This window comes from Macaca thibetana, chromosome 7, assembly GCF_024542745.1.
Source record: "Macaca thibetana thibetana isolate TM-01 chromosome 7, ASM2454274v1, whole genome shotgun sequence".
Lineage (NCBI taxonomy): Eukaryota > Metazoa > Chordata > Mammalia > Primates > Cercopithecidae > Macaca > Macaca thibetana.
The window spans coordinates 159,979,486-160,006,562 of NC_065584.1; the positions used below are offsets into that span (position 1 = coordinate 159,979,486).

Sequence of the window (27,077 nt, forward strand, 5' to 3'; positions counted from 1 at the left end):
AGTAGACAGTGTTATATTTGAAAATCAAGAAGTTTATGCAACTTAAAATATTTACAAACTGCAATGCAATCACTGTTTGTGAAAGTCAAAGTATTATGAGGAAAAGTGTCTATACAATCACAGAGTTATATTTCCTCACAAAGTTCTTTACGAAGAGTGAAATATGTTTTTGTACCTCTTGGTTTCACTTAGAGGCATATTTTTTGCCATATTTATGTTGTGCCTATACAGGATGAATGAATTATTTCAGTCATACATTGCCTAAATTGTAACTTTATGATGCTTGGGAAAGAATCAACAGCTAAAACTTCATGAAGTTCTAATGTCTATGTTCGAAAATATGTCACATTATTAGGATGTAGGGAGAGATGTGTGTGCACTCCCTGGGATGGGCATTTCTAGTCACTAGATCATCTCCATTTTCAGCATTTGACATCCTCATGATACTTTTATAAATATGACATTAATAGGAGAGCAATAATATGATTTTACAGATGGAATAACAGATTTGCCTGCATTCACTGAAAGAGTGCAAATATTGGGTCCTTGTGACTTCAACTGACTCTTCCAAATTGTATGAATTTATCAATGTATTAGATAAACCCAGTTTCAGAATGATAAAGAAAAACTGTTAGACCAAATAATGTGGCTAATTAACAGTGGTACAATTTCTAGCCTGAGTATTTAAAATGGACTTAAGGTCCTGTTCTTGCCTTCTATTTTGTGAACTTGCCGCTTTTGCATTATTTGAGTTCACTTGAAAGACTGTTACTTTAAGTCCATTTTAAACCCTCGGGCTAGAAATCTTACCACTGTTAATTAGCCACCTTCTTTGGTCTAACAGTTTTTCTTTATCATTCTGAAACTGGGCTTACCTAATACATTGAAAAATTATTTCAAGGAATTTTCATAGTTCAAATCACTTCACTTTTGCCTTGATAAATATAAATGACTAGGAATGTCCTTCAGATCACATTTAGCATCTGTAACCAATCTGACAATAATGTGCTCATCAGGTACCTATGGGTGAAATCACACACTGGCATGTTGAAGCTGAATGTCAGTCTGGAAAAGAAATGTACTGTATTAACCAAAATACCACTCTTTGTGTAGATATTTTGTCCTATGTTTCCGAAAAAGCTAGAAAGAATGGAAATCCTATGACAATAACTTAAGTCTTCAAAGTGCATACAGTCTCTTGCGATACCTCATTCAGCCAAGTATTTATTCTCTTTCTTATTCAGTATAAGACAGCTTTCAATTTGCTTAGAAGGCAACATTAGAAGGTTAGAGTTCATCAGAAATACAGAATTTTAAAATGTGAGTTCAACTGAATAAATATGAATTTCTGTACGAACTAAGGAATCAAAACACATATTTAAAGATTGCAATATATGGTCATTATTTTTAGAGTATCTGATTAAACCTGATAGGTTTTCCAGAAATGAAAAAAATCAGCTCTAAAACCAAAGCAGATTTTCAGAAAAATGTGAAAATGTAACTCAGCCCTATCCATAATACTTTCTCTAAACCTTTATCTTACAGAGTCACTTTAAAATAATATAACTATTGAAAAATATAACTGCTATGTTAATGTTGTGAAATAAGTTAAAACATCTTAAAATATGAATACTGTAGTTTAAAACAAAGAAACTGGGGGAAGGAAAAGTAGAGAAAGAGATGTCAATTCCAGTCCACAGCTTTATTTGCCAAGTTTTCTTAAAATGACTTTTACCAATTTACGAATTCCTGTCAACAGAATGTATAATGGAAATACTGAAAGACTGTTGTCTAAAGTGCCATTATTGACTGCTACTGTGATGCTACTGTAATGTAATAAATTAGGAAATTGTTGCAAAATGCTGTTTTTGCCTTCAAATTTTGTGTGTCTTGTAAACTATGTTGTTAAAGGTATTGAGTGTGCAAATCCTGGGCACTCTTGGCATGAGATCATCGGATTTTATTTTTACAAAATTGTAACTATGCAAGTGTGTTTATTGAAAGGACACAAACTAAAAAGAAGTTACAGGAATTTTAAAAGTGGGATGAGAAAGTTATTGGGATGAAAAATGTAGAAAAGTTGTGGCAAAAGAAGTTGTGGAAAAAAAGTAGAAAAATGTTTTATGAAACATGTTTTAAAAAGTTATGAAAAGGAAGTCATGGAATTTTTTTTAAAAAAGTCATGGGAGAAAAATAAAAGCAGGCCCCTGTCAGCATAACCCTGGAGAAGTGGGGCTGGAGTCTCCACCCCCACCATGTATCAACCACCCCTTCCCAGTCACCCCTTTACCATTAGGGTAGCAAGACAAGACCCCGTCTAATGGAGGGAGACAAACAGACCCTTTGCCACCTTGACCAGGGCTGAGTCCTTAAATTTCTGGACGGTGATGTTTGTTATTTAAGAGCCAGAGGCTGGTGGAGCTGGTTTGTTTGGAGGAGGCCTGATGGCCTCTCTACTCTCACCAAAGCAACTTTTCCCTCAGGGGGCTCCCATCTTCTTATTCAGAGAGGCAGCTGAGGCGGGACAGTGGGGCTAAGGGTAGAGTAGGCGAGGGCACGGGCTGCTGGGGTGGCCCCCCTTCCCCAGTGTACATATACTATCTGTGTAACATTTTGTATATTCTGGGGGGTAGGACCACCCCCTGTATCATACGTAGCAAAGGCTGGAGCTGGCATATGAGGAGGAGATTCTAATTGTTATTTACAGCTGGGAAACTTACTTATTGATACCATAGGACGGAGGAAGGAGGTGGGGATGGGGTCCTGCCTTCCTTGGTGGTGCGACTGCTGTTTATTTTGCTTTGCATTTCGGAATAAATGGATTTAGCCATACTGCGCAGCCTGGTGGGTTCCCATTTCCCTCACTGGGTCCTGGAGTTTGTGCCACTGAACGAGGAGCCCCAGAGTGTCTGAGCATGTCCAGCTGGGCTGTTGGGGACTTCCAGGCCTGTTAACTGTATGCTGTCTGGTGACACCTGGTGAATTTCATGGGGCCTGCTATGGCGCCTAGCCCTGACAGCCAACAGGCTCAGAAGCCTAATCTAGCGGTGGCCAGGAAGACAGACACCAGCACCGAAGGCCACTGACTTCCATCCACCCCAGGCGTCTTCCGTTCCATCCCCTTGCCTCCCTCTCCTGTCTGCACCCGGTGGCCTATTCTGTCTGTCCCTCCAGAGTGCTGGCTGTCCCACAGGCTCCTCCAGGCTGAGTTCATGGCCCTGCCCCCTAGTGGCCAGAGCCTGCTTCACAGGATAAGAGCCAGCTAAGTTCCAGGGGCTTTCCAGGAAAAGTGTCCCTTGGAAAGGCCTTTTCACTACTCCCAATAGCACCCTAGAAATGGCTTGGCCTTTTCCCTCCCCTGAACTCCACAGAGAACACAGCCAGCAGAGGACACATTCCCCGCCACCCAGAAATGGGTTTGATTCTCAGCTGAGGGATGGCAGGACTGATAGAGACTGTCAGGCCACACAGCTGTCTGCACAGCACCCCCATGCACCCCCATGCTTGCTCATATATATATATATGAGTATTTATAGATATTAATAGAACACAGCAGGGCATACCACAGAGTATTTATAGATATTTATAGAACAGGGCAGGGCATACCACAGAGTATTTATGGATATTTATAGAACAGGGCAGGGCATACCACAGAGTATTTATAGATATTTATAGAACAGGGCAGGGCATACCACAGAGTATTTATGGATATTTATAGAACAGGGCAGGGCATACCACAGAGTATTTATAGATATTTATAGAACAGGGCAGGGCATACCACAGAGTATTTATGGATATTTATAGAACAGGGCAGGGCATACCACAGAGTATTTATAGATATTTATAGAACAGGGCAGGGCATACCACAGAGTATTTATAGATATTTATAGAACAGGGCAGGGCATACCACAGAGTATTTGTAGATATTTATAGAACAGGGCAGGGCATACCACAGAGTATTTATAGATATTTATAGAACAGGGCAGGGCATACCACAGAGTATTTATGGATATTTATAGAACAGGGCAGGGCGTACCACAGAGTATTTATAGATATTTATAGAACAGGGCAGGGCATACCACAGAGTATTTATAGATATTTATAGAACAGGGCAGGGCATACCACAGAGGGGCACAAGTTTTCAGAAACGGTCACACCTGGATGTGTCAGCTCAGCACTACAACAGACTAAGTCACAGATGAAGGGGGCTGGCTTTGGGCTGGGGAGCCACTGTCAAGTCACAGGACACCCGCCCAGCAGGCCTGGAAAGGGAGGCCTCCGAGAAGAGGAGGATCTGTTTGGAGGTTAAAGTGTGGCTGGGGCTCTCAGGATGGGGTGGACTTGCCTGACCCAATCAGCTGGCAGTTGGAGAGAAGTAGAGCAAAAATAGGAGAGAGAAAAGCAAGCAGAGAGCTGGTGAGGCAAGCGCAGAGCACTGGCGCGCCACAGGAGCTGTGGGAGGGCCAGGGAGGGGAGGGCGCAGGTGTGGGTGTGGCAAAGGTTCCTGGAAAAGGGGCTGGAAGGGAAAGGGGAGAAAGATGGAGGGAGGAGCCAGAGCTTCACAGGTAGTGCCTGGGGCTGTGGCAGCCCTCCCCAGCCCACACACGCTGGCCTCACCCATGGCACACAGGCAGTGCGCCCACAGTTCAGACCAATGCTCAGCCCCCTTGGGCTTCCCCCTTCTCTGGTCACCCTGTCTTCCAACCCACTGGCCCAGGGGCACCTCTTGTTTGGGGAGCCCCACCCAACAGCCATTGGCCTGATAAGGAACACTGCTTGAACCAAAATGGTGAAGCTATAAGGGATGGATGGCTGGAGTGAGTGCCAGAGGCCCCTCTGAGTGGTCAGAAAGACCAGGGTCCTCTGAAGGGAGCTTGGGAAAGGCAGGGAGGGCAGGTAGCTGGATGCCACTGGCCATAGACTTATAAGTCTAAGACGGGAGCCTCAACTGGTTGCGGGGCAGGGGGGCTGCGGGTTTCATAGGTGAGGCTGGGCCCTTCCTGCTGGGAAAAGCAGAAGAGGGAGAGTCTGTGGCAGGAGAGGCAGGTGGGCTCACTAGGCAGAGCTGAGCTGGGCCAACAGGCACTGTGGTCCCGTTGGCTGAATAGCACAGGTGACCCCTAGGAGCAACTGGCCAAGGTGCGTGAGCCTGCTGGCCAGTGGTAATGCTTCAGCGGGGGCCAGGGACCCTGCCTTCAGTCACACACTAGCAGCTATGATGGTACCTGGGAGGATGGGAAGGTGGCTGTGTGTCCCTTCCTGGCCTGTGAAGTGTGTTGTGGGATGACCATATGTATGGGACTTTAAGATTTTATCCTAGATCATCACTGGATTGCCGACAGATAGAGGAGGTGGGACCCCGACTATCACCGCTGCTCTGCAGTGGATTCAGCTCTCGGCACTCCCAGGCTGGGAGCTGGATGCCCTGCCCTGGCAGCATGACTCAGACTGCATGACAGGTATGGCGTGCCCAGGATGACGTTCCTAGACCTCTGGCCTCCTCAGAGTCCAGCCCCACACAACGCCCTCCAAGCTCCCAGCCCCTACACCATAAACCATGAGCTCTATGCCCTCTCTGATGGCTCCAGAGAGCACCCATGTCTGCCAGCTTGGGCATGGAGCCTGTTCCGAGAGCCCCCAGGCTCAGCCATGGAGGCCATGGGCAGTGGTGCTGAGTCCCATGGCTCACAGGGAAGGGAGGTGAGAGAGCCACAGCATGAGGACAGAAAGAGGAAAGAGCAAATCTGCAGCTCCAGAAAGGAGGGGCAGGGAGCCTGGATCTGAGGTCCCAGGTGTGCCCCCCTGTGGAGCTGGTGCAGTGGGGCGGGAACACCATTCATGCAGCAGGTGGCGAGGCATGTACCTACCACGGCTGATGCTCCTCAGGGGCCACTGATAGTGATTCTGAAAGACAGCATCAAATCAACATGGCAGCTCATATGCATGGGTGGGGCAGGCCTGGTGTTGGGGGACACACACATGCACTTGCCGGGGTGTGCACACACATGCTGTGAGGCCCCACTGTTGGCATGCACACACTAACACACATGCCCACAACACGCATACGCCTCCTTCCCTGCCACCTCCCAGTGCCCAGCACCCTCACTGGCTGGCACGTGCAGCACAGATCTGGGGCATGCAGCCACTCGGCACACTGAAGCACACACATGGGCAGAGTCACAACACAGAAGCTCACCCACACACAGAGGCATTTGCACCAGCTCCCTGCATACTCATGCTGGCATGCTCAGAGGACCATCCATGCTGCTCATGGAGACAGCGCTTGCTCGCTAATGTTCAGCTGCCATTTCTCTACCTAAGAGCCTTCCATGGCTCCCTACTGCCTACAGCATTGAGCCCCAACAAGTCATACTCTTCGGACTTTGAAGTTCTCCACCCTATGCCCCACCCTCCCCACAGAGCTCTTTCTCTTTCTGTCTCTGTTCCCTGCTTTGGCCAGTGGGTGTCCTCAGTGAGTCCCACACTAAACCTCTGCCCACACTGCAGCTCTTTACCCAGATACCCTCCAATTCCTCATCACATAAGCCTATCTCAGTCATGCCCTGGACTGCATTGAAGCCAGGCTGCCTTGAAGAAGCTCTCTCCCAGACTGCCCTTTTCCCCAAGGCAGGGTCATGACTTGCCAAATGTTTCACATGTGTTAGCAAGACTAGAGTTGGAGCAGACATCAAACCTTACATCCCATATGTCACACCTTACCACAGACCTGGGTTCCAAATACCCTGAAGAGTCTGAACTTATGTTGGTAGTTAGCAAAGTGCTCCTATGGCCACATCTACAGTTAACACAGTATCCCTATGACCACTGTCTCCCTTGATCCCCACAGCCACCCTGGGAGAAAGGCAGAAAGAAATCATTTGATAGAAAGGACGCTGAGGCTCTGGGAGGGAAAGGGACTTGCCTGAAGTCCCAGGGTGAAGCAGCATCTCTAGACTCCCAGTCTTGCCCAATACCGCACTGCTTGCCTCTACCTATCTCCGTTGGTCATCAGCACATCCTAGGGCAAGCCCCAATCCTTGCCTCATTTTGGTTTATGGGTGCTGGACCCACAGCCCCACTCTCCAGCCATTTGGAAACAAAAACAGATACTATTGTTCTTCCTTAGAGAACGTGGCCAGTGGAAACAGAGCACACTGGGAATCAGAGTGAATGTCCTTGAAAGAGGGCCATGGGTCAACAAGACCAAGCCAGAGGATGTAGAATGCTTTTCCTTAGAAATCTTTGGGAATGAAGTGGGCTTCAGACACTCCCATCCCTTCCCCAGCAGCCACCCCTACCACATTGGTTTAGACTGGGTAAGGTGGCGGGAGGGGGAGGTGGATAAAAAATCAGATTGCTCATGGCCCCCAGGCTCCTTCCCCAACTGCTTCTGTCCTAGCCCAGGCTTGGTGCCATTCTCACATTCTCACACTCATGTGATGTGTCACACACATCACAAACCTTGATGGTCACACAGTCACAGCCTGGTCTCTGCTCCTGTGGTCCAGTGGCTGGACACCCCCTGGGATGGCTCAAAGGAGTCAGGACTTGGAAGTGGGAACATCAGGGTAGCTGAAGGAAATCCACACACCCAGCGTATCTCAGGGTTCAGACTCTCTGACCTGAGGTAGGCTCCCCAGGGGCTGGGAGAGGAGTTGGAGGGAATGGAGGATGGAGGACAGCGAGGAGGAGGAGGAATGCAATGTGTGGGGCGGCCACCAAGAGTGAAAATAGAGGGAAGTGCCATGTACATGCTGGAAAGAAGGGGGCAGGTGGGACGAGCCCCATAGCCCCCTCCCCAAAAACGACCACCTCCGGGAGTCAGCGCTCCCTGGGGGGCAGGCTCCACCAGCCCTCAGCCATACGTGGCTCCGGCATCCATGGTCCCAGTGCCTTGGAAGGAGAGGGCCGGTTCTGGCAGCCAGGTCCGATGCTCTGGAATCCAGTCCCATGTCAGGGGAACATCTGACCCCTTCCCTGCCCAGTTCAGTGTTGTGGGACAGGGCTGCTGTCAAGACAATCCCCAGTCCTGCCCTCCTCCCTGAGTGGGCCAGATAGCCCATGTAGCCTCTTCCCCACTTGCCTTTGTGGCACTGCCAGCCTGGTACCCTGGTGCCCATTCAGTCTAATCCTTCATATTGCTGGGGCACGGGGAAGCTCTGAGTAACGTGGGACTATAGAGTGCGTGAGGGTTGCTGATGGCCGGGTCCCGTGCCCTCCCCATTCCTGTGCATTCTTGACAAAGGCTCCCAGCAACCGAGGGTATGCAGCAGCTGTAGACACCAGCCTGATGAATATCTCATTGTGGGGAGGGGGCCATAGCAGGAGTGGGGCTCCAGGGAAATACAGAACCTGGGACTGGGAGGTGTTGATGTGAGAGGCCCAAGAAACCTCTGCTTTGCATTTCCTGAATACCATCTGCGCCTCTCAGGAGGGAGAGTGCCAGGCTCAGGAGGTCCCTGCCCAAGCAAGGGAGCTTGGAAAGGGGGCTGGGGTGGGCTGTGCCATTTTCAAGGGCTGGCGGGGGGACCAGCCAGCCAGACCCCTCTGGAGGTACTTGGGGCAGTACCGCCTGCCATGGCTCCTGAGTGACAGAGTCAGCTCTGCGCCCCACAAGACCGCTCCCTACTCAGAACTCACTGTGATCATGTGCTGGATCCAGATGCCCATGCAGCCTCCTGGCAGGGGCATCAGTTGCACCACCTGCCCAGGACGGCCCACGGAAGAGTCTGCGCCACTCTGCCCTGCTATGGAACAACTCCTGTTCTGCCTTCGGGAAGAGGTGTTCGTTTAAGCAATGACTGGGCTGGCCCCCATGGCACAGTTATCACAGAGTCTGCTGCTACCCATGGCTGAGAGCTCTAGTTCTTCCTAGTGGTCTCTGAAGCCACCAGGACGGATGAACCGTGGCTTCACCCTCTTGGCTGACTCAGCTGCCTTTCATCAGCTCATCTGCCCCTAGGATCCACTGTCTCTGGCTGGCACCTGACCTGAGCCCCAGGCTCACGCCTCTGCCCACAGGCCCAGCAGCTGCTTCACCTCCAACTCCAACCCTCTGGACCAAGCGTTGCCCCTTGCCAGCTACTGGGGTACCACTAGTGCCCCCTCTCCAGACCCTTGGGTCTGGCTGTAGCTTTCTTCTGGAAGCCACACCCCAAGACCCCAGCCCTGCTCTAGGGCCCTGTATCCCCAACTTCCTGCATCCTTCTTTCTCCTTCTGGGAACATGAACTTGCTCTGCCAGCCTGGTGGCTCCTGGAGGGCAGGACACCAGGGCCTGGACCATGGCAGGACTGGGAGTGTCTGCTGCCAGCGATGCTGGAACCTGCACCCATGTCCACATGATGTCTGTGGCACAGCGGCCACCTGAGGCTGTGGGCATCTGAGTGGTGGCTGCAGAGTGAGGCCCTTACCTCTGCCTGAGTGAAGTTCACCATGTCCTCCCCTATGCTGTCCTGCTGGGCATGGAACAGCCGGCCCGGCTGGGGGCCCGGGACCACACCATAGAGCAGAAGCTAGGAGTTGGTGTCTGCGCTGGAGCTGGCTCTGAGGCTCTGGCTGCTGAGTGGCTGGACGGACCCTTCCAGATGCAAAAGGGGCCATCACCCTTTGAAATCCAGGCACAGGTCTGTCTCTCCAGAGAGGCAGCGTGACCCTGGCATGCCACCCTCAGCTCTGCCCCAGCTCCTGGCACACCCTGGAATGCCCACAATCAGCACACCCGTCCAGCCAGACAGTCAGCGTCTGGCTGCCCTCCAGCGAGAGGAGCACTTGCTTCTGGGCCATCACTCGGAAGAAGTGTCTGGAGGAAGTGTGCTTGTCATCAGAGAAGCCGAAGTAGATGCCTCCGTCCAGGGCTCCTGAGGACAGTCATTGGGTCCGGCTGGCCCGAGCTGGCTCCCCATCTCAGGGCACCCCTGCAGGCAGCAGGAACCCAGGGCCTGGCCATCAGCACCCACCTCTCTGTGAGAACAACACGAGCCCACCGCCCAGCTGGGCCTGCATGAAGCTGCGCACCTCGGTGCCCGGCGCTGCCCACAGCACTACCCGCCCTTTGCTGGGCTGCTCAATGGCGTAAACCAGATGCTCAGGGGCCCAGAGTAACTGTCCGTGTTCCTCAGGGCCTCCGCAGGGATGGGCACAGTGGCCCCCTCCCACATCTGGGGACATAGGCCTGTGAAGGTTCTGCCTTGCCCTGCTGACCCACCCCTTCCTCCCCAGCCCTGGGCTGCCACCAGGGTTCCAATCCTGCTGCGGCTCAGGCCCTCAGGTGGCATCGAGGCTGGCACTGCTCTGGCTCCCCTGCACAAAGGGCCCTCCCCACATTCACCTTCCCTGTCACCCCAGGGAAGGCCCCAAGGAAGGTCACCCTCCAGGCCCAGCTTCCTTGCTCTCCATCTGCCCTAGTCCTGCGTGTCCCTCAAGGCCAGCTTGTGTCCCCTACCCAGGAAGGCCCCAGTTCTTACCCTCACCAAGTTCTCACCCCCAGAAATCCCCAACGTTGACCAACAGTGCTCCTTAATCTGTCTCACTGGTGGGGCAGGGGTCTCCTTTCAGAGCCTCCGTGTGTGCCTGGCCAGGGCTGGGCACAGGTGGGAATGGTGATTTTAGAAACGGGCCCTCCCTCCGGCTGAGGGAGGGGTGGGTGGCGCGGAGAGTGGGGGGCTGATGGTTGGCATGTTCTGCAGCACAGAATCAGCGCTGCGATGGGCCCAGGTGCTTCCAGAGCAGTTACGGGCCCTCCTCATGTTGGGCGAAGGGGACCCTTTTTCAGGCCTCCCACTTGCAAGCAGAGCAGGCGCCTGTTCCTGAGGTCCTGGTACCAGTCTTGGTGGGTCAATTACTTGTGGGCAGAGCTGCAGTGGGACTCACATGCCCGGGAAACAGAGCTTTCTGGCATTCTTGGGCTTCCTTCCCTGGCCCCAGGGAGCCCTCAGGCTGAGTCTTGGCAGAAGGGGCCATAATGTGGGGGACAGGGCCCCATTGCTGGGCTCCCAGACCAAACACGGGTGGATGGCACCACCTGGAGGCCATACTGACACACAGCTGTCCTGGCTTGTGGTTCCAGGGGCCTGTGGCCTCTGCACCATGAGGCCACCCTCTATGGGCACATCCTAGACTACCAAAGCCCCCCTCAGCGCCCCATGTCAGAGACAGCCCAAGTCAGCTCTCCTGTGGAACCTTCAGTGACTCTTGCTGACCCAGGAGGACGCACCCCAGAAGCCGGCATTCAAAGCCCTGCCATGTGGGCTTAGTGAAGCCATGCCCTTTCTGTTCTACCAGAACTACTTTCACAACCATAGAGAAGTTCCACCCCACGTCTGGGCCTCAACTTCCACCTCTGCCAAATGGGGGCCCTGCTCTGCTGTGGCACAAGGGGCAGGAGTTTGGGGAGCCAAGCCACGGCCTTTACTTGCTGGGATGAAGGTGGGAAGCTTATTGGCTCCTGCCCTGACACCTGCCCTTATGGGCTTGTAAGTGATTCTGTCGGGAGTTCTGGTCCTGAGCCACAGGAGAAGGAACAGCAGAGCCACCCGTGGCCGCTCAGAAGTCTGCCTAACTTACCTGCAAGTGTCCATGACAAAACCTCCCACCTGTGTTCCGTTTCAGCACAATCTCACAACTCTCCTTCCAACAACCCCGTGAGGCATGCGGCAGCGTCCCCATTTTGCAGAGGAGGAAACTGAGGCTCAGACAGGGGGAGCTCTGTGCTGGGAAGTAGGGGACGCTGGCCTCTTTCTCGAAGCAGACATGGGGGATGGTGCCAGGAATACTCTCACCTGCAGGTCTGTGTTTGTAGTGAGGACGGGGGGTTGGTCATTGACAGGCAGGACGGTGACAGTGAAGGCCACAGGATGGCTCTGGCGGTCCATCTCGGAGGTGTCAGTCATCAGGACAAAACTGTCTGTCAGTGTCTCGCTCCCGTCGTGCACGTAGCGGATCAGCTGCTCTTCCACCTACGGGCAGGCCCAGGGCTAGTCAGGCCCCAGCAGCACCCTTCATGTCCTGCCTTTGGGTGCAGGAGGAGACTGACTCTTTTAGGGCTTCAGCTTCCATTGGTGGAAAATGGGGACCATAAGTTCTGGCTCCCAGAGGAGCTGTGAGGAAGAAAGGAGATACAGTATTTAGATACAGGTGCTTCTGATATGTGACTCCCCATCTCCTCTCTGTGTATAACCCCCACACTGGGAGTACCCAGGGTTCCCTGGGTACTCTGTGTCCCAGAGCTGGGCTGCAGCCCCTGGGCCTCTCTCACAGCTGTACCTCTCTCCAGGAGAAGGCGCTGAGGGTCCTGGCTTGAGGTCCGTCCTCCTTCTGCAGGGCCCCATGCCAGGGTGGCTCCAGCACCTGCAGGCTGAGGCCTGGGGGACTGGGGAAGTAGGGCCCGGTGACACGGAGCAGTGGAGGGGCCAGGGTGAGGCTGCCACCCATGGGGACACTGAAGTTTTGCACCTCCAGTGGGATGGCAGTGGGCAGCACCTCCAGCTCCACGTGGACGCCCTTGAGGGGAGCACCCAGGCCTGAGGGCACATCCAGCGAGAAGGCATCGCTCCAGGCCTCAGGGCGGGATTGCAGGTACAGGACTCTGCCCGCGTCCACTGCCTCCTGGGAGAAGCTCTGCACAGGGTCCAGGCTGGGTGGCTCATCTGCCAAGATGCCACGAGACACCATCACCACGCAGCTGGCACTCGGTGGACTCTTCACTGAGAATATGATGTCTGCCGGCGGCACTGCCTCCTGGGCTGCCTGGTTAACAGAGGTCATGAGGACTCACAGGGGGCCACAGAGGCAGTCTCTGAGGGGCCATTGTGGCCCTAAGCAGCCAGAACAGGCTTGATCTTGCCCCACTTATTCCTCCAGATACCACTGCTCATTTAGACACACAAGCACACACATGGGTTCACACACACAGCAGCCAGGCATGCAGCTGGTCACATTTTTTGTTTTTTGACAGTCTCACTCTGTCACCCAGGCTGGAGTACAGTGGTGTGATCACAGTTCCCTGAAGCCTCAACCTCCCAGACTCGAGGGATCCTCCCACCTCAGCCTCCCAAGTAGCTGTGACCACAGGCACGTGCCATCATGCCCAGCTAATTTTAAATTTTTTGTGTAGAGATGGGGTTTCACTGGTTTGCCCCGGCTGCTGGTCACATGTTAGTACCCACCCCACACACGGTTACAGGGGGTCAGTCACACAGCTTGAGATGCACTCCCTCGGGGAGGTGCCTAATCACATATCCCCAGACTCAGTGACACAGACACACAAGTTCATCATATGCTGACACAGTCACACATGTACATATGCGCGTGTACACACACACACACACACACACACACACACACACACACACACACACACGCCTACCTGCTCAGGATCTGTTCAGGTCTGTGGCTGGTTTCCAGGCAGTGCTTCCCCAGCCCCTGCTATTACCACCCAGGACCATCAGAGGGCGCTCTGCCCCACCCCTCCTGGAGGCACAGCCGCCTTTAGCCCAGGCCCTATGGAGCTCAAGCCCCAAAGGCCACATGGGCTCCCTCACCTGATGGGCCAGTCACAAGAGGCTAAACCACTCTCAAACTCACATTCTTGTTCTATGCCTTTGCCTGGAATGTTCCTTCTGCCTGGAATACCACTCCCCATTCTCTGCTCCTGATGGCCTGTGCTCTTCAGAGCCCGGCCCAAATGCTGCCTCCTCCTTCGAGGCCTTCCTAATGCAAAATTTGCTGGCTCACTGTCAGCCTCAAGCTCCAGACATGCAGACAAGAAGGGTCTCCGAAATGAGCAGTGTAGGAGAGTAAGGCCGAGAGTGGGCAAGGACTGGCCTGAGGTCACAGGGCAAGTCAGCGAGCCTTCTGGAGGGCCCGTGGCTGCTCTGTGTGGTTCCTGGGTGGGTAGAAGCCCTTGACCGACCCTCCTAGTCCTGGTCTGGGCTCTGAGAAAATAGCGGGGAACATGTGGATCTGAAGAGCAGCCACCTGTCTCCACGGCCAGCAATCCCCAAAGTTCAGGACCCGTGATGCCCTCCCAGGAAACTGACTGCAATGCAGATTCTTGGGCTCCACTTCAGAGATTCAATAGGGCTTTGTGGGGCCCGGAAATCTGCATGCTCAGCCATGCCATGGACACGAGTGGACATGAACTCTGGAGGCACACACAACTCCCAGGAGGATGGGCGTACAGCAAGCTCCCCAGAAACTCTTGGGAGCACAACATATACGGGAGCACATCTGAGACCCGTGCACACATGCAACTGGGACCACCACAGCCACAGCCCAAGTCACATGTGTACCTGGCATGGAAGCTGGGCCGGAGGCCCTCTACCTGGCCCACACCCCCACTCACCACCTCCAGCTGGTCCCTTCTGATCTCAGCTGCCTCTCCCTGGAAGACATAGATCTTCTTGTGCCGGACCAGCTTCAGTGGGGCCAGTGGGCCCTCTAGGCAACGGTCACTTGTAGGGTGGCATCCGTGTGCACTGGCCCCACTTCCATTGAGAAGGTCAGGGTGCTGCAGGGGCTGAGGCTGCCATTGAGGTCTTAGAGAACAGCCCCATCCAACAGGTCCTCCTGGGAGAAGGCTGTGGCTGGCTGAGTGGCCCAGAGCAACTGCCCCCAGCGAGGGCCGGCTGTGACATGGTAGTGCATCTCATCCCCACTGCGGATATCAAGGTTGGTGTCCAGGTGGAGCTTGGCTGTGTCGATGGTGCCCTGGCCTCCTTGAGGGACCACAAGGCCGGAGCATTTGGCCACACAGAGGTAGGGCTCCAAGGCCTGCACCTCCAGCAGCGCAGTGGTCTGGTGTTGCCCATCGGACATCTGCAGCTGGATCCAGCCATGATCAGCCCAAGTGCATGAACAGGACTCACCTCTTCCTGAGGCCTCCTGGGTGATTTCCTCGCCACGTAATTCTATCTCAGTTATGCCCCGGGCTGCACTGAAGCCAGGCTGCCTTGAAGAAGCTCTCCCAGACTGCTCTTCATGACTTGCCAAATGTTTTGCATGTTAGCAAGACTGGAGTCGGAGCAGGGATCAAACCTTACATCCCATATGTCACACCTCACCACAGACCTGGGTGCCAAATACCCTGAAGAGTCTGAACTCACGTTGGTAGTTAGCAAAGTGCTCCTACAGCCGCATCTGCAATTAACACAGCATCTCTATGGCCACTGTCTCCGTTGATCCCCACAGCCACCCTGGGAGAAAGGCAGAAAGAAATCATTTGATAGAAAGGACGCTGAGGCTCTGGAAGGGAAAGGGACTTGCCTAAAGGCCCAGGGTGAAGCAGCATCTCTGGACTCCCAGTCCAGTGGTCTTGCCCAATACCATGCTGCTTGCCTCTACCCACCTACATTGGTCATAGGGCAAGCCCCAACCCCTGCCTCATTTTGGTTTATGGGCGCTTACCCTACAGTCATTTGGAGACAAAAACAGATGCTATTGTTCTTCCTTAGAGAACGTGGCCAGTGGAAACAGGGCACACTGGGAATTAGAGTGAATGTCCTTGAAAGAGGGCCATGGGTCAACAAGGCCAAGCCAAAAGATGCAGAACGCTTTTCCTTAGATATTTGGTAGTGAAGCAGGCTTCAGAAACTCCTGTCCCTGCCACTGCAGCCACCACTACCACATTGATTTAGACCAGGTCGGGTGGGGCAGGGGTGGGGGCGGAGGAAAACATCAGACTGCCCATGGCCCCCAGGCTCCTGTCCTAGCCCAGGCCTGGGTGCCATTCTTACACTTGTTGCAAGCTCCCCCCCACACATCACACACCTTGATGGTCGCACAGTCACAGCCTGGTCTCTGCTCCTGTGGGCCAGTGGCCGGACACCCCTTGGAATGGCTCAAAGGAGTCAGGACTTGCAAGTGGGGACATCAGGGTAGCTGAAGGAAATCCACACAACCAGAGCAGATCGGGGTTCAGACTCTTTCACCTGAGGTAGGCTCCCCAGGGGCTGGGAGAGGAGTTGGAGGGAATGGAGGATGGAGCACAGACAGAAGAAGAAAGGAGGAGGAATGCAACGTGTAGGGTGGCCACCAAGAGTGAATATGGAGGGAAGCGCCATGCAAGTGCTGGAAAGAAGCGGGCAGGTGAGAGGAGCCCCATAGCCCCCTCCCTAAAAACGACCACCTCCGGGACTCAGTACTCCTTTGGGGGCAGGCTCCGTCAGCCCTCGGCCACTCAGGGCTCCAGCACCCACGGTCGGAATGCCTGGGATGGAGACGGCCGGTTCTGCCACAAGGTCCGATGCACATACCAGCCCCATTTCCCTCCCGGCCATGCCCGTCCGGCGGCCTCTCCCACCGTATTCACCCCTTACTCACCTGGGGACCCCGGGCAGGGCGCGAGGGCACCTGCTGGGGGAGGGCGGAAGGGGTCAGGGGAAGCCCCCGGCCTGGAGGGTACAAGAGGCGCTTCCCCTAGGGCGGACCCAGCAGGCAGAGGCTGGGGGCACGGCGGGGGCTCCGCGCTGCGTCGTGGGGCTGGACTTGGGCGACCTGCGGGCGACAGGGAGCGAGGAAAGGAGAGAGGAATGATGAGTGGCCCCGCCCACCCTGAGGTCCCGCCCCAGCCCAGTGCCAGCCAGGCCCATGCATGCAAGATCCTCCCTGCCTGCCCGAGGCGGTTGCCGGAGCTTAAGCCCGGCCGCCAGCGGCACCAAAGTCCCAGCTCCACCCCGCCCGGCAGGCAGAGCTCCACGGCAAGCCCCGCCCTCTCTAAGCTCCGCCTCTTGCTTCAAGTGGTAGCCACTCTGGGGAAGGGGCGCGCCACTGCCTGGTCTGGTACTTCTCCTGTAGCCCGGGCTAGGGGGCTTTCGGGTCGTGGGAGCCGGCTGTTGTACCTGCGTCCGGCCGGGACGCTCTGCACCTGCAGCTAGGAGTCATCTACAAACCCCGTGGGCGTGCTGACGGTGGTCATGTTAATGTCATCGATGATGCTGGGCGCCTCCCTCAGCACGTGGTGCATGCGCAGCATCTCTTTGCACCGCTGTGCCTGCTCTGAGGACTCCTCCATCAGCTGTTCTGGTTCCCACGGGAGTACAGGTTGGCCAGCAGCTCCGAGAAGATGAACTCGTTGGTCTGAGAGTGGGCAAAGAGGGAAGGAGGTTGGAACCTGATGCCTGTGCCGCCCTGGCCGCCCCGCCGGGCTCTGCTGGGACTGTTTGCTGGACTTGGAACCCCGAGTACAGCTTTTCAGACACTGCTTCTACACTGCTTACACTCCTTCGAAGGTCTGCCTCCCCACCGCCCTTTTCTCACTCAGATGAGGACACTGAGGTCCAGAGGAAAAGTCACCTGTCTAAGGTCACAGATCTGGGAGGCGACTCAGGATCTACCATGCCACCAGGACATCTGTCTACTCAGTTTTTAAAAATTTTTTTGGAGCTAGGATCTCCCTTTGTCGCCAGGCTGGAGTACAGTGGGCAAGATCACCGCTCACTGCAGCGTCAACCACCTGGGCTCAAAGTGATCCTCCAACGTCAGCCTGTCGAGTAGCTAGGACTACATGCACCTGCCATCACCAAGCCCAGCTAGTTTTTTAAATTTTTGTGTGGAGATGAGGTTTCATTATGTTGCCCAAGCTGGTCTTGAACTCCTGGGCTGAAGCAATCCTCCCACCTTGGCCTCCCAAAGTGCTGGGATTACAGGCATGAGCCACTGTAATCCCACATTGTATTTCTGTGGGACAACTCTGGTCTGGACCGTGCCTCCCTTTCTGAGGCTGGTTCCATAAGGCTGGTCGGCATCTCCCCCAGGCCAACATGGCCACCTGGGTCTCCAGTGCTACAGGAACCCCCTACTCCCATGAGGCGGCACATGCACGTCATGAGGTGGATGATGGTCTGGGCGTGAGGTCCTGCATGTTTTTGTTGACAATGGCCATGTACGAGTCCACCAGGTTCTGAATGGTCTCCACTTGCTGCTCCAGCTGTGGTCCATGGAGTGCATGAAGCTGTCGGAGCCATTCCCCTCGGTCTTGCTGGCCTGTCATGAAGAATACAGGGCATCAGGGTACACAGGCCATGTAGCCAGGCTCCAGGCATCTCCTGCAAGGGTACCTGGAACACTGATGCAGAGAGAGAAGCAACTGGCCTAAACAGACACCCAGATCCCCACATGCTCTAAAGGGTTTCAGGTCTCTGCCCATCCCTATATCTCTCAGGACCCCAGACTCCCCTGATTCAGCCTCATTTGTTTCTGACTGTAGTACCCAGAGTTTGCCTCAATTTCCCAATCCAGAAATGAGAAAACAACATCTGCAGGTCCTTTGCTTAAAGACCTGGCCAGAGCTGGTGCCAGGCTGCAGACGCCTGGCAGGAAGCAAGAGAAGGTCACACTCACTTTCTTCTCGTCCTGGGAGGCCCACACACAAACATTGCCACCACTGCTGGCACCAGGGAGCACAGCCAAAGTAGACACACACAGCGGGGAAAAGGGGATAGGTTGAGTGAAGCTGGGACACTGCACCCCAACTCTAAGGCTCCTCTAGACAGTGCCACAGTGAAATAGGGGAGAAAAGAGAAAGCAGTCACAGGAAACCAGCATCATAGAAAGGGCATGCAGGAAATACCATCTGTGGCAGAGACGGAGACACAAAACTGCCACTGGAGAAGGATGGGAGGACCAGAAAACTTAACTCTGATCTCACCCCCAGAGTAGATAGTGGGGAGGATTCCTGGTTATTTCTGAGCCAAATAAGGGCTCAGAAACATGGCATGAGTTGGCATCACTGTGGATGGTGCCCCAGGGCCCACTAGTATCAGCAGCTTGCCCCTCCTCTCCTTGCCTTGCCGCTCACCCCAACACACTCAAGGTACATGCCAGCCCTCAGAAAGGAGGACTTCCAGCTCTTCACCTCCTCCTGTGTCTCACGGGCCAGCTGCTGATAGTCCTTGTAGATAGTCCTGCAAGACAGGGCAGGCAGTGAGGGCAGATGGGCAAAGCCCCACTCTCACTGGGGGTTAGGGGCATGCCTGGACTTGGAGATCATCACACCTGAGGCAAGTCCTGGCTTGCTCATTTCCCAGCTGTGTGATTCTGGGCAAATCCCTTCCTTTCAGCCTCAGTTCCCTTATTGGGAAGATGGGTTAATAATAATTCCTGCCTTGTTATGGTTTGGCTGTGTCCCCATCCAAATCTCAACTTGAATTGTATCTCCCAGAATTCCCACGTGTTGTGGAAGGGACCTAGGGAGAAGTAATTGAATCAGGGGGGCTGGTCTTTCCTGTGCTATTCTCATGATAGTGAATAAGTCTCATGAGATATGATGGGTTTATCAGGGGTTTCTCCTTTTGCTTCTCTCATTTTCTTCTGCTGCTGCCAATGTAAGAAGTTCCTTTCGCCTCTCCCCATGATTCTGAGGCCTCCCCAGCAATGTGGAACTATAAGTCCAATTAAACCTCTTTTTCTTCTCAGTCTTGGGTATACTTTTATCAGAAGTGTGAAAATGGACTAATACAGTAAATTGGCACCAGTAGAGTAGGGCATTACTGAAAAGATACCTGAAAATGTGAAAGTGGCTTTGGAACTAGGTAACAGGCAAAGTTTGGAACAATTTGGAGGGCTCGGAGGAAGACAGAAAAATGTGGGAAAGTTTGGAACTTCCTAGATACTTGTTGAATGGCTTTGGCGCAAATGCTGATAGTGATACGGACAATAAAATCCAGGCTAAGGTGGTCTCAGATGGAGACAGGAAGCTTGTTCGGAAGTGGAGCAAAGGTGACTCTTGTTATGTTTTAGTAAAGAGACTGGTGGCATTTTGCCCCTGCCCTAGAGATTTGTGGAACTTTGAACTTGAGAGAGAAGATATAGGGTATCTGGTCGAAGAAATTTCTAAGTAGCAAAGCATTCAAGAGGTGACTTGGGTACTATTAAAGGCACTCAGTTTTATAAGGGAAGTGAGCGTAAGTTTGGAAAACTTGCAGCCTGACTATGCGATAGAAAAGAAAAACCCATTTTCTGGGGAGAAATTAAAGTCAGCTGCAGAAATTTGTGTGCGTAGCAAGGAGCCTAATGCTAATCCCCAAGACCATGGGGAAAATGTCTCCAGGCCATGTCAGAGGCCTTCACAGCAGACCCTCCCATCACAGGCCTGGAGGCCCAGGAGGAAAAAGTGGTTTTGTGGGCCAGGGCCAGGGACCCTGTGCTGTGTGCAGCCTAGGGTCTCAGTGCCCTATGTCCCAGCCACTTAGCCATGGCTGAAAGGGGCCAACATACAGCTCAGGCTGTGGCTTCAGAGGGTGGAAGCCCCAAGATTTGGCAACTTCCATGTAGTGTTGAGCCTGTGAGTGCACAGAAGTCTAGAATTAAGGTTTGGGAACCTCCACCTAGATTTCAGAGGATGTATGGAAATGCCTGGATGCCCAGGCAGAAGTTTGCTGCCGGGGCCCTCATGGAGAACCTCTGCTAGGGCAGTGCAGGAGGGAAATGTGGGGTCAGAGCCCACCCCACAGAGTCCCTCCTGGGGCACTGCGTAGGGGAGCTGTGAGGAGGACAACTGTCCTCCAGACCCCAGAATGGTAGATCCACTGACAGCTTGCACCATGTGCCTGGAAAAGCTGCAGACACTCAATGCCAGCTCATGAAAGCAGCTGGGAGGAAGGCTGTACCCTGCAAAGCCACAGGGGTGGAGCTGCCCAAGACCATGGGAACCCAACTCTTGCATCAGTGTGACCTGGATGCGAGACACGGAGTCAAAGGAGATCATTTTGGAGCTTAAAATTTGACTGTCCTGGCCGGGTGCAGTGGCTCAAGCCTGTAATCCCAGCACTTTGGGAGGCCGAGATGGGCAGATCACGAGGTCAGGAGATCGAGACCATCCTGGCTAACACTGTGAAACCCTGTCTCTACTAAAAAAAATACAAAAAAAAATTAGCTGGACATGGTGGCGGGCGCCTGTAGTCCCAGCTACTCAGGAGGCTGAGGCAGGAGAATGGCGTGAACCCAGGAGGCGGAGCTTGCAGTGGGCTGAGATCCGGCCACTGCACTCCAGCCTGGGTGACAGAGCCAGACTCCATCTCAAAAAAAAAAAAAAATTTGACTGTCCCACTGGATTTCGGACTTGCATGGGCCTTGTAACCTCTTTGTTTTGGTCAATTTCTCCCATTTGGAACAGCTGTATTTACCCAATAACTGTACCCTCATTGTATCTAGGAAGTAACTAGTTTGTTTTTTATTTTACAGGCTCGTAGGTGAAAGAGACTTCCTTTGTTTCAGATGAGACTTTGGACTGTGGACTTTTTGGGTTAATGCTGAAATGAGTTAAGATTTTGGGAGACTGTTGGGAAGGCATGATTGGTTTTGAAATATGAGGAAATGAGATTTGGAGGGGCGAGGGGTGGAATGATATGGTTTGGCTGTGTCCCCACCCAAATCTCAACTTGAATTGTATCTCCCAGTATTCCATGTTATGGGAGGGACCCAGGAAGTGGTAACGAATCATGGAAGCTGGTCTTTCCCGTGCTATTATCATGATAGTCAATAAGTCTCATGAGATCTGATGAGTTTATAGGGGTTTCTGCTCTTGCTTCTCTCTCATTTTCTCCTGGCACTACCATGTAAGAAGCGCCTTTCACCTCCCGCCATGATTCTGAGGCCTCCCCAGCCACGTGGAGCTATAGGTTCCATTAAGCCTCTTTTTCTTCCCAGTCTCAGGTATGTTTTTATCAGCAGTGTGAAAACGGACTAATACATGCCTCTTTGGATCACTGTGAGGATTCATCAAAACATTATCCTAAAAAGAAAAAAAATAAGTTAAAAGTCTTGCTTAAATATGACAAGCTTATAAAAATTAACAGAAGCGTTATATTAGAATTTCTAAAGTCATTTCCATTGAAATCAAGAATAAGAAAAACATGCTGCTTTCCTCAGTGTTAGTCAACATTATTTAAAATGTTTAGCTAACTAAAGTGAAAAAAAGAAAACAATTGGTATGTATATCATACAAAAAAGGTAAAATTGAATATTTTCGCATATAATAGAGAACAGAGAAAATTTGATTTTAATAAGATAAATACTACTACCATTAAAATAATTTAATAAAATATCTTAAATCAAGATATACACAGTACATAAAAAATATTAGCCTTTCTCAATATGAGGAATAACTAGTCATGGATATAAATTTATTTTTTAAATAACACATAAAAGCATTATATATTACATAGGAATACATATAAAACCATTATCTATTATTTAGAAATGCAAAAATACATTTAAAAAATGTTTAAATGCCTGGGAATTATACACACTGGCTCCTAGACACTAGCCACATATTTAGAAAGGGGGAAGATGAAAGAATGTCATCACATTCTATAAATATGTCAAAATGTTAAAATCTAGTGAGTATGAGAGGAGGGTACATGTTGCCTGGAATATTTTGTATATTTCTCTGTATATTTGAAATATTTAATAATACAATTTTAAATTTGAAATAGCTTCTTTAAAATCATGATAAGGCCGGGCCGGGTGGCTCATGCCTGCAAATCCAGCACTTTGAGAGGCCGAGATGGGTGGGTAACTTTAGGTCAGAAGTTCGAGACCAGTTTGACCAATATGGTGAAACCCGTCTCTACTGAAACTACAAAAATTAGCCAGGCGTGGTGGCATGCACCTATAGTCCCAGCTTCTTGGGAGGCTGAGGCAGGAGAATTGCTTGAACCTGGGAGGCGGAGGTTGCAGTGAGTCAGATTGTACCACTGCACTGCAGGCTGGGTGACAGAGCAAGATTCCATCTCAAAGAAAAAAAAAAAATCGGCCGGGTGCGGTGGCTCACGCCTGTAATCTCAGCACTTTGGGAGGCCAAGGTGGGCGGATCACGAGGTCAGGAGATTGAGACCATCCTGGCTAACATGGTGAAACCCTGTCTCTACTAAAAATACAAAAAAATTAGCCAGGCATGGTGGCGGGCGCCTGTAATCCCAGCTACTCAGGAGGCTGAGGCAGGAGAATGGCTGTGAATCCGGGAGGCGTAGCTTGCAGTGAGCCAAGATCGCACTATTGCACTCCAGCCTGGGTGACAGAGCAAAACTCTGTCTCAAGAAAAAAAAAAAAAATCATGATTAAAAACAACAATAGGCCAGGTGCGGTGGCTCGCGCCTGTAATCCTAGCACTTTGGGAGGCCGAGGTGGGCGGATTGCCTGAGCTCAGGAGTTCGAAACCAGCCCGGGCAACATGGTGAAACACCCTCTTTACTAAAATACAGAAAAAAGAAAAAAGAAAAAGAAAATGAAAACAAAAACAACAACAATAATGGCTAAGAATGTTTGTATATGAAGTCATTTTTAAAGACAGAAAACAAGATCTAAGCAAGTGGAGTGACATGCTAGTACTCCAGAAAGGATAGTGTTAATATTAATTTTTAGAAAAATTAATGTATGTGATGCAATCCCCATTAGAATCACATTGAATTACGTCTTGGTCCATTTTGGCCACTGTAACAAAATACTATAGATTGGATAGCTACTAAACAACATAAATTGACTTTTTCTAGTTTTGAAGGCTGGGACGTCCAAGATCAAGGCACAGGCAGGTCAGTATCTGGTGAGAGCCCATTTCATTGTTTATTTACGGTGCCTTCTTGTTATGCACTCAGTGGGGGAAGGGACAAGCAAGCTCCCTTGGGCCTCTTTTATAAAGGGACTAATCCTGTTTATGGGAGCTCTGCCCTCACGACCTAGCGACCTCCCAAAAGCTCTACCTTTTAATACTGTCACCTTGGGGGATAGGATTTCAACATAGGAATTTGGGGAGGGCACGAACATTCAAACCATAGCAAGTCATTTTACAAAAGTACATGAAATGAACGTAAAGTTCAAATGAAAAAATAAATGAATAGGCAAGAAAACTATGAAAATAAAAAATAGAAACAGGGAGAATTGCCCTACCAAATTATTAACCTACATTATAAAGTCACTATAATCAAAACAACATTAAAAGATGAATAAAAATGTCTCTGTGGATCAGCAATTGATCCCAAAATCAATGTAAGTATATATAAGAACATAAAATATAGGCAGGGTACTATTTCAATTCAGTGGGAAAAGGTTAATTTTTTAAATATAAACTGGCCATCAATCTAGAAGAAAACACAACTAAATCCACTGTCTCATGCCATTCACAAAAATAAGGTTCTGATGGTTTAGACATTTAAATATAAGGAATAAAGAATATGAACAAACAATGCGCAGCAGAGAAACGTGTTTTATAATATTATGAAAATACACTCAATGTCATTAGAACTCAGGAATAAGCAAACTGAATAATCTGTGGTTTTATCAATAACTTGGAATATGATGTAGTTTTTAAAAATATTGATCCAGAGTCTCACTTGCTGAGACAGAGAGATGAAAAAATCACATTGCTTAAGTGTGATTTTTTTTTTTATCAATCATAAAACACACTATACTTGGATATACCAATTTTTATAGGTCTGTACAAGTATAAGGAAAGATATGGACCAAGGGACATCGAGCTGTTACTATTGCTTGTTTATGGGGTGAGGATGGAAGGGACTGGAAGAAGGTTATTAATGTTATTCTTATATATATATGAATATATTTTACTTTTTAAAATAAGAAGACTTGCTGATATAATTTAAAAATAATAATTTTAAATATTTAGGCATATTGAGAAAAGAAAACCAAGGAGGCTTTGCAGACACCCCCGCCGTCGGGAGCCCGGTACTATCAGCCGTGGCTAACCCCACTGTGTTTTTTGACATCGCCGACGACGGCGAGCCCTCGGGCCATGTCTCCTTCAAGCTGTTTGCAGACAAGTTTCCAAAGACAGCAGAACGCTTTCATGCTCTGAGCACTGGAAAGAAAGGATTTGGTTATAAGGGTTCCTGCTTTCACAGAATTATTCCAGGGTTTATGTGTCGGGTGGTGACTTCACATGCCATAATGGCACTGGTGGCAAGTCCATCTGCAGGGAGAAATTTGATGATATCTTCATCCTAAAGCATACAGGTCCTGGCATCTTGTCCATGGCAAATGCTGGATCCAACACAAACGGTTCCCAGTTTTTCATCTGCACTGCCAAGACTGAGTGGTTGGTTGGCAAGCATGTGGTCTTTGGCAAGGTGAAGGAAGGTATGAATATTGTGGAGGCCATGGAATGCTTTGGGTCCAGGAATGGCAAGACCAGGAAGAAGATCACCATTGCTGACTGTGGGACAACTCTAATAAGTTTGACTTAGGTTTTATCTTAACCACTAGACCATTCCTTCTGTAGCTCAGGAGAGCACCCTCCACCCCATTTGCTCACAGTATCCTAGAATCGTTGTGCTCTCACTGCAGTTGCCTTTGGGTTCCATGTTTTCCTTGTTCCCTTCCATGCTTAGCTGGATTGCGGAGTTGAGTTTATGATTATGAAATAAAAACTAAATAATCAAAAAAAAAAAGAAAAAGAAAAAGAAAAAAAATGAATTGGCCTTAAGAGGTATAATGGCTATTATCCTAGTGTCGTGGTAGAAGAAAGGAGAGGATGGAGAGAGATTAAATAAATTAGTTGTTTACTGAACTTTTTTTTTTTTTGAGACAGAGTCTTGCTCTGTCACCCAGGTTGGAGTGCAGTGGTGTGATCTCGGCTCACTGCAAACTCCACCTCCCGGGTTCAAGCCTTCTCCTGCCTCAGCCTCCTGAGTAGCTGGGACTACAGGTGCCTGCCATCACAGCAAGCTCATTTTTTGTATTTTTAGTAGAGACAGGGTTTCACCATGTTGGTAAGGCTGGTCTTGAACTCCTGACCTCAGGTGATCCACCCATCTCAGCTCCCAAAGTGCTAGGATTACAGGCATGAGCCACTGTGCCCAGCCTGAAACTTGTTAAGCCCAGGCAGAGTTCCTGGGGCCCAGAGGGATACACGAAATATAAGGCACAGACCTTACTCTCTATTGGCATAAAGTCTGATCGTGGATGAAATTAAAATACTTGAAACCATTTACATATAATGACACAAGCCCCTCCAAAACTGTCCAGTTATTTGTGTTTTATATAACAGTAGTTTCCTTTTCAATAGGTGAAAACTTAAATTTTTTTAACATGTTATAGGGTTGGGGTTGAAAAATTGATATGTATGTTTTAGAATCAGGAGTTGTAGAAATAGGAAAACTTGATGAGACCTGAAGAAATAGATTAAAACCTGTTTGTTTGGGGATGTTTTGGAAAGTTCTTGAGCAGATGTGTTACATATGCACCCACTTTGTGGGACAGTGCCTTTGCTAAAGTATAAATGATTATATTTCTGTAAATGGACTTTTTCCCCAAATTTTAATAATTTAAGTGTTCTTGGCATGAAAATGTGGAGGAACATTAAATTTTGCTTTTAATTTTAGTAGCATAATCAGAACCAACTCTGCAGCTCACCCCATGTGAACTACTTTTCCATGCATGATCAGGGAGCTGCTCCTTCACAGTTACTGTGAGCTTTGCTTCCTGGGGAGAAGCTCAGAAGAGGGAGGTCAGATGAACCTCAACCCCCATCACCGTGGTTAGTTTTGGAGTTGCAACTGGCACTCATTTCCTCTCTTCTCCACTATGTATTCTAATGCCCTTTACCCTTGGCTAAGACCTCTGCAAGTTTTGGATGCTTACTTGGTGACGTGTTCCAGACCACATTACTGCAGGGGCTGAGTCGTGAGTAATCTCTGGCCAAAGTTGCTATACAAAGGGGTCCCTTCACAGTACAGGTGGGTATGGGAATACTAAGAGGCACCCAGGTAGGTCACCTGAGTTCCATATGTACACCATGCCTCTGCCCATTGTATAAAAATGTTCTTACCTTCGCTTGGTGATCAAGATAAATTACTCCTGCCAGGATGGTGACTTCTCTTCTCACTTGCTGGTCTCTGGAGACAAAGAGCCCAAGGTGCCCTGGAAGGCTGCCTTAACCTTGTGTTCAATGGAACTCTGGATTTGCTCCCTGGCTAGAGTGCACCCACTTTGAGGACCGGGAGCTCTAACCCTACAGAGACCACAGTTGTGCAGCCAGGAAGTGAAATGTCCCCTTTGAGTCATTAGAAAGGATGAGAAGATGGTAGAAAGGAAGGCACTCCTGCTCCTGCCCCTTGGTTCCTGGGT

At 50.7% G+C, this 27,077-nt stretch overlaps 2 protein-coding genes and 1 pseudogene across 3 annotated transcripts in view; 1 reads left to right on the plus strand and 2 right to left on the minus strand.

Moving 5' to 3' along the window:
* Positions 1–10,296: 10,296 nt before the first annotated feature.
* Positions 10,297–12,848, minus strand: LOC126960017 (chondroitin sulfate proteoglycan 4-like). Of its 2 annotated transcripts, XM_050799903.1 has the most exons (3): positions 12,264–12,848; positions 11,780–11,956; positions 10,297–10,571 (listed from the first exon to the last, which is right to left on the minus strand). In XM_050799903.1, the coding sequence occupies exons 1-3, from the start codon at positions 12,762–12,764 to the stop codon at positions 10,518–10,520; spliced, it is 732 nt and encodes a 243-aa protein (XP_050655860.1). In that variant the 5' UTR covers positions 12,765–12,848; the 3' UTR covers positions 10,297–10,517. The 2 variants fall into 2 exon arrangements, with proteins under 2 accessions (XP_050655860.1, XP_050655859.1); XM_050799902.1 differs by lacking the exon at positions 10,297–10,571 and having other exon boundaries at positions 11,457–11,956.
* Positions 11,345–27,077, plus strand: part of LOC126960021 (COMM domain-containing protein 4) — a 130,959-nt gene continuing 115,226 nt past the window's right edge. Inside the window, exon 1 of the mRNA XM_050799907.1 lies at positions 11,345–11,354. The gene's annotated coding sequence lies outside the window, so the exon portion shown is untranslated. The remainder of the gene's footprint in view (positions 11,355–27,077) is intronic.
* LOC126959308 (dynamin-1-like) overlaps positions 16,112–27,077 on the minus strand; it is a 38,527-nt pseudogene continuing 27,561 nt past the window's right edge.

Excerpts from the sequence above, each read along its gene's own strand:
- LOC126960017 (XM_050799902.1), bottom strand. The coding sequence starts at position 12,764 with ATGACCTCTGTTAACCAGGCAGCCCAGGAGGCAGTGCCGCCGGCAGAC. Across the intron at positions 11,957-12,263 it reads GCGCCTTCTCCTGGAGAGAG|GTGGAAGAGCAGCTGATCCG; the intron begins GTACAGCTGTGA and ends GCCTGCCCGTAG.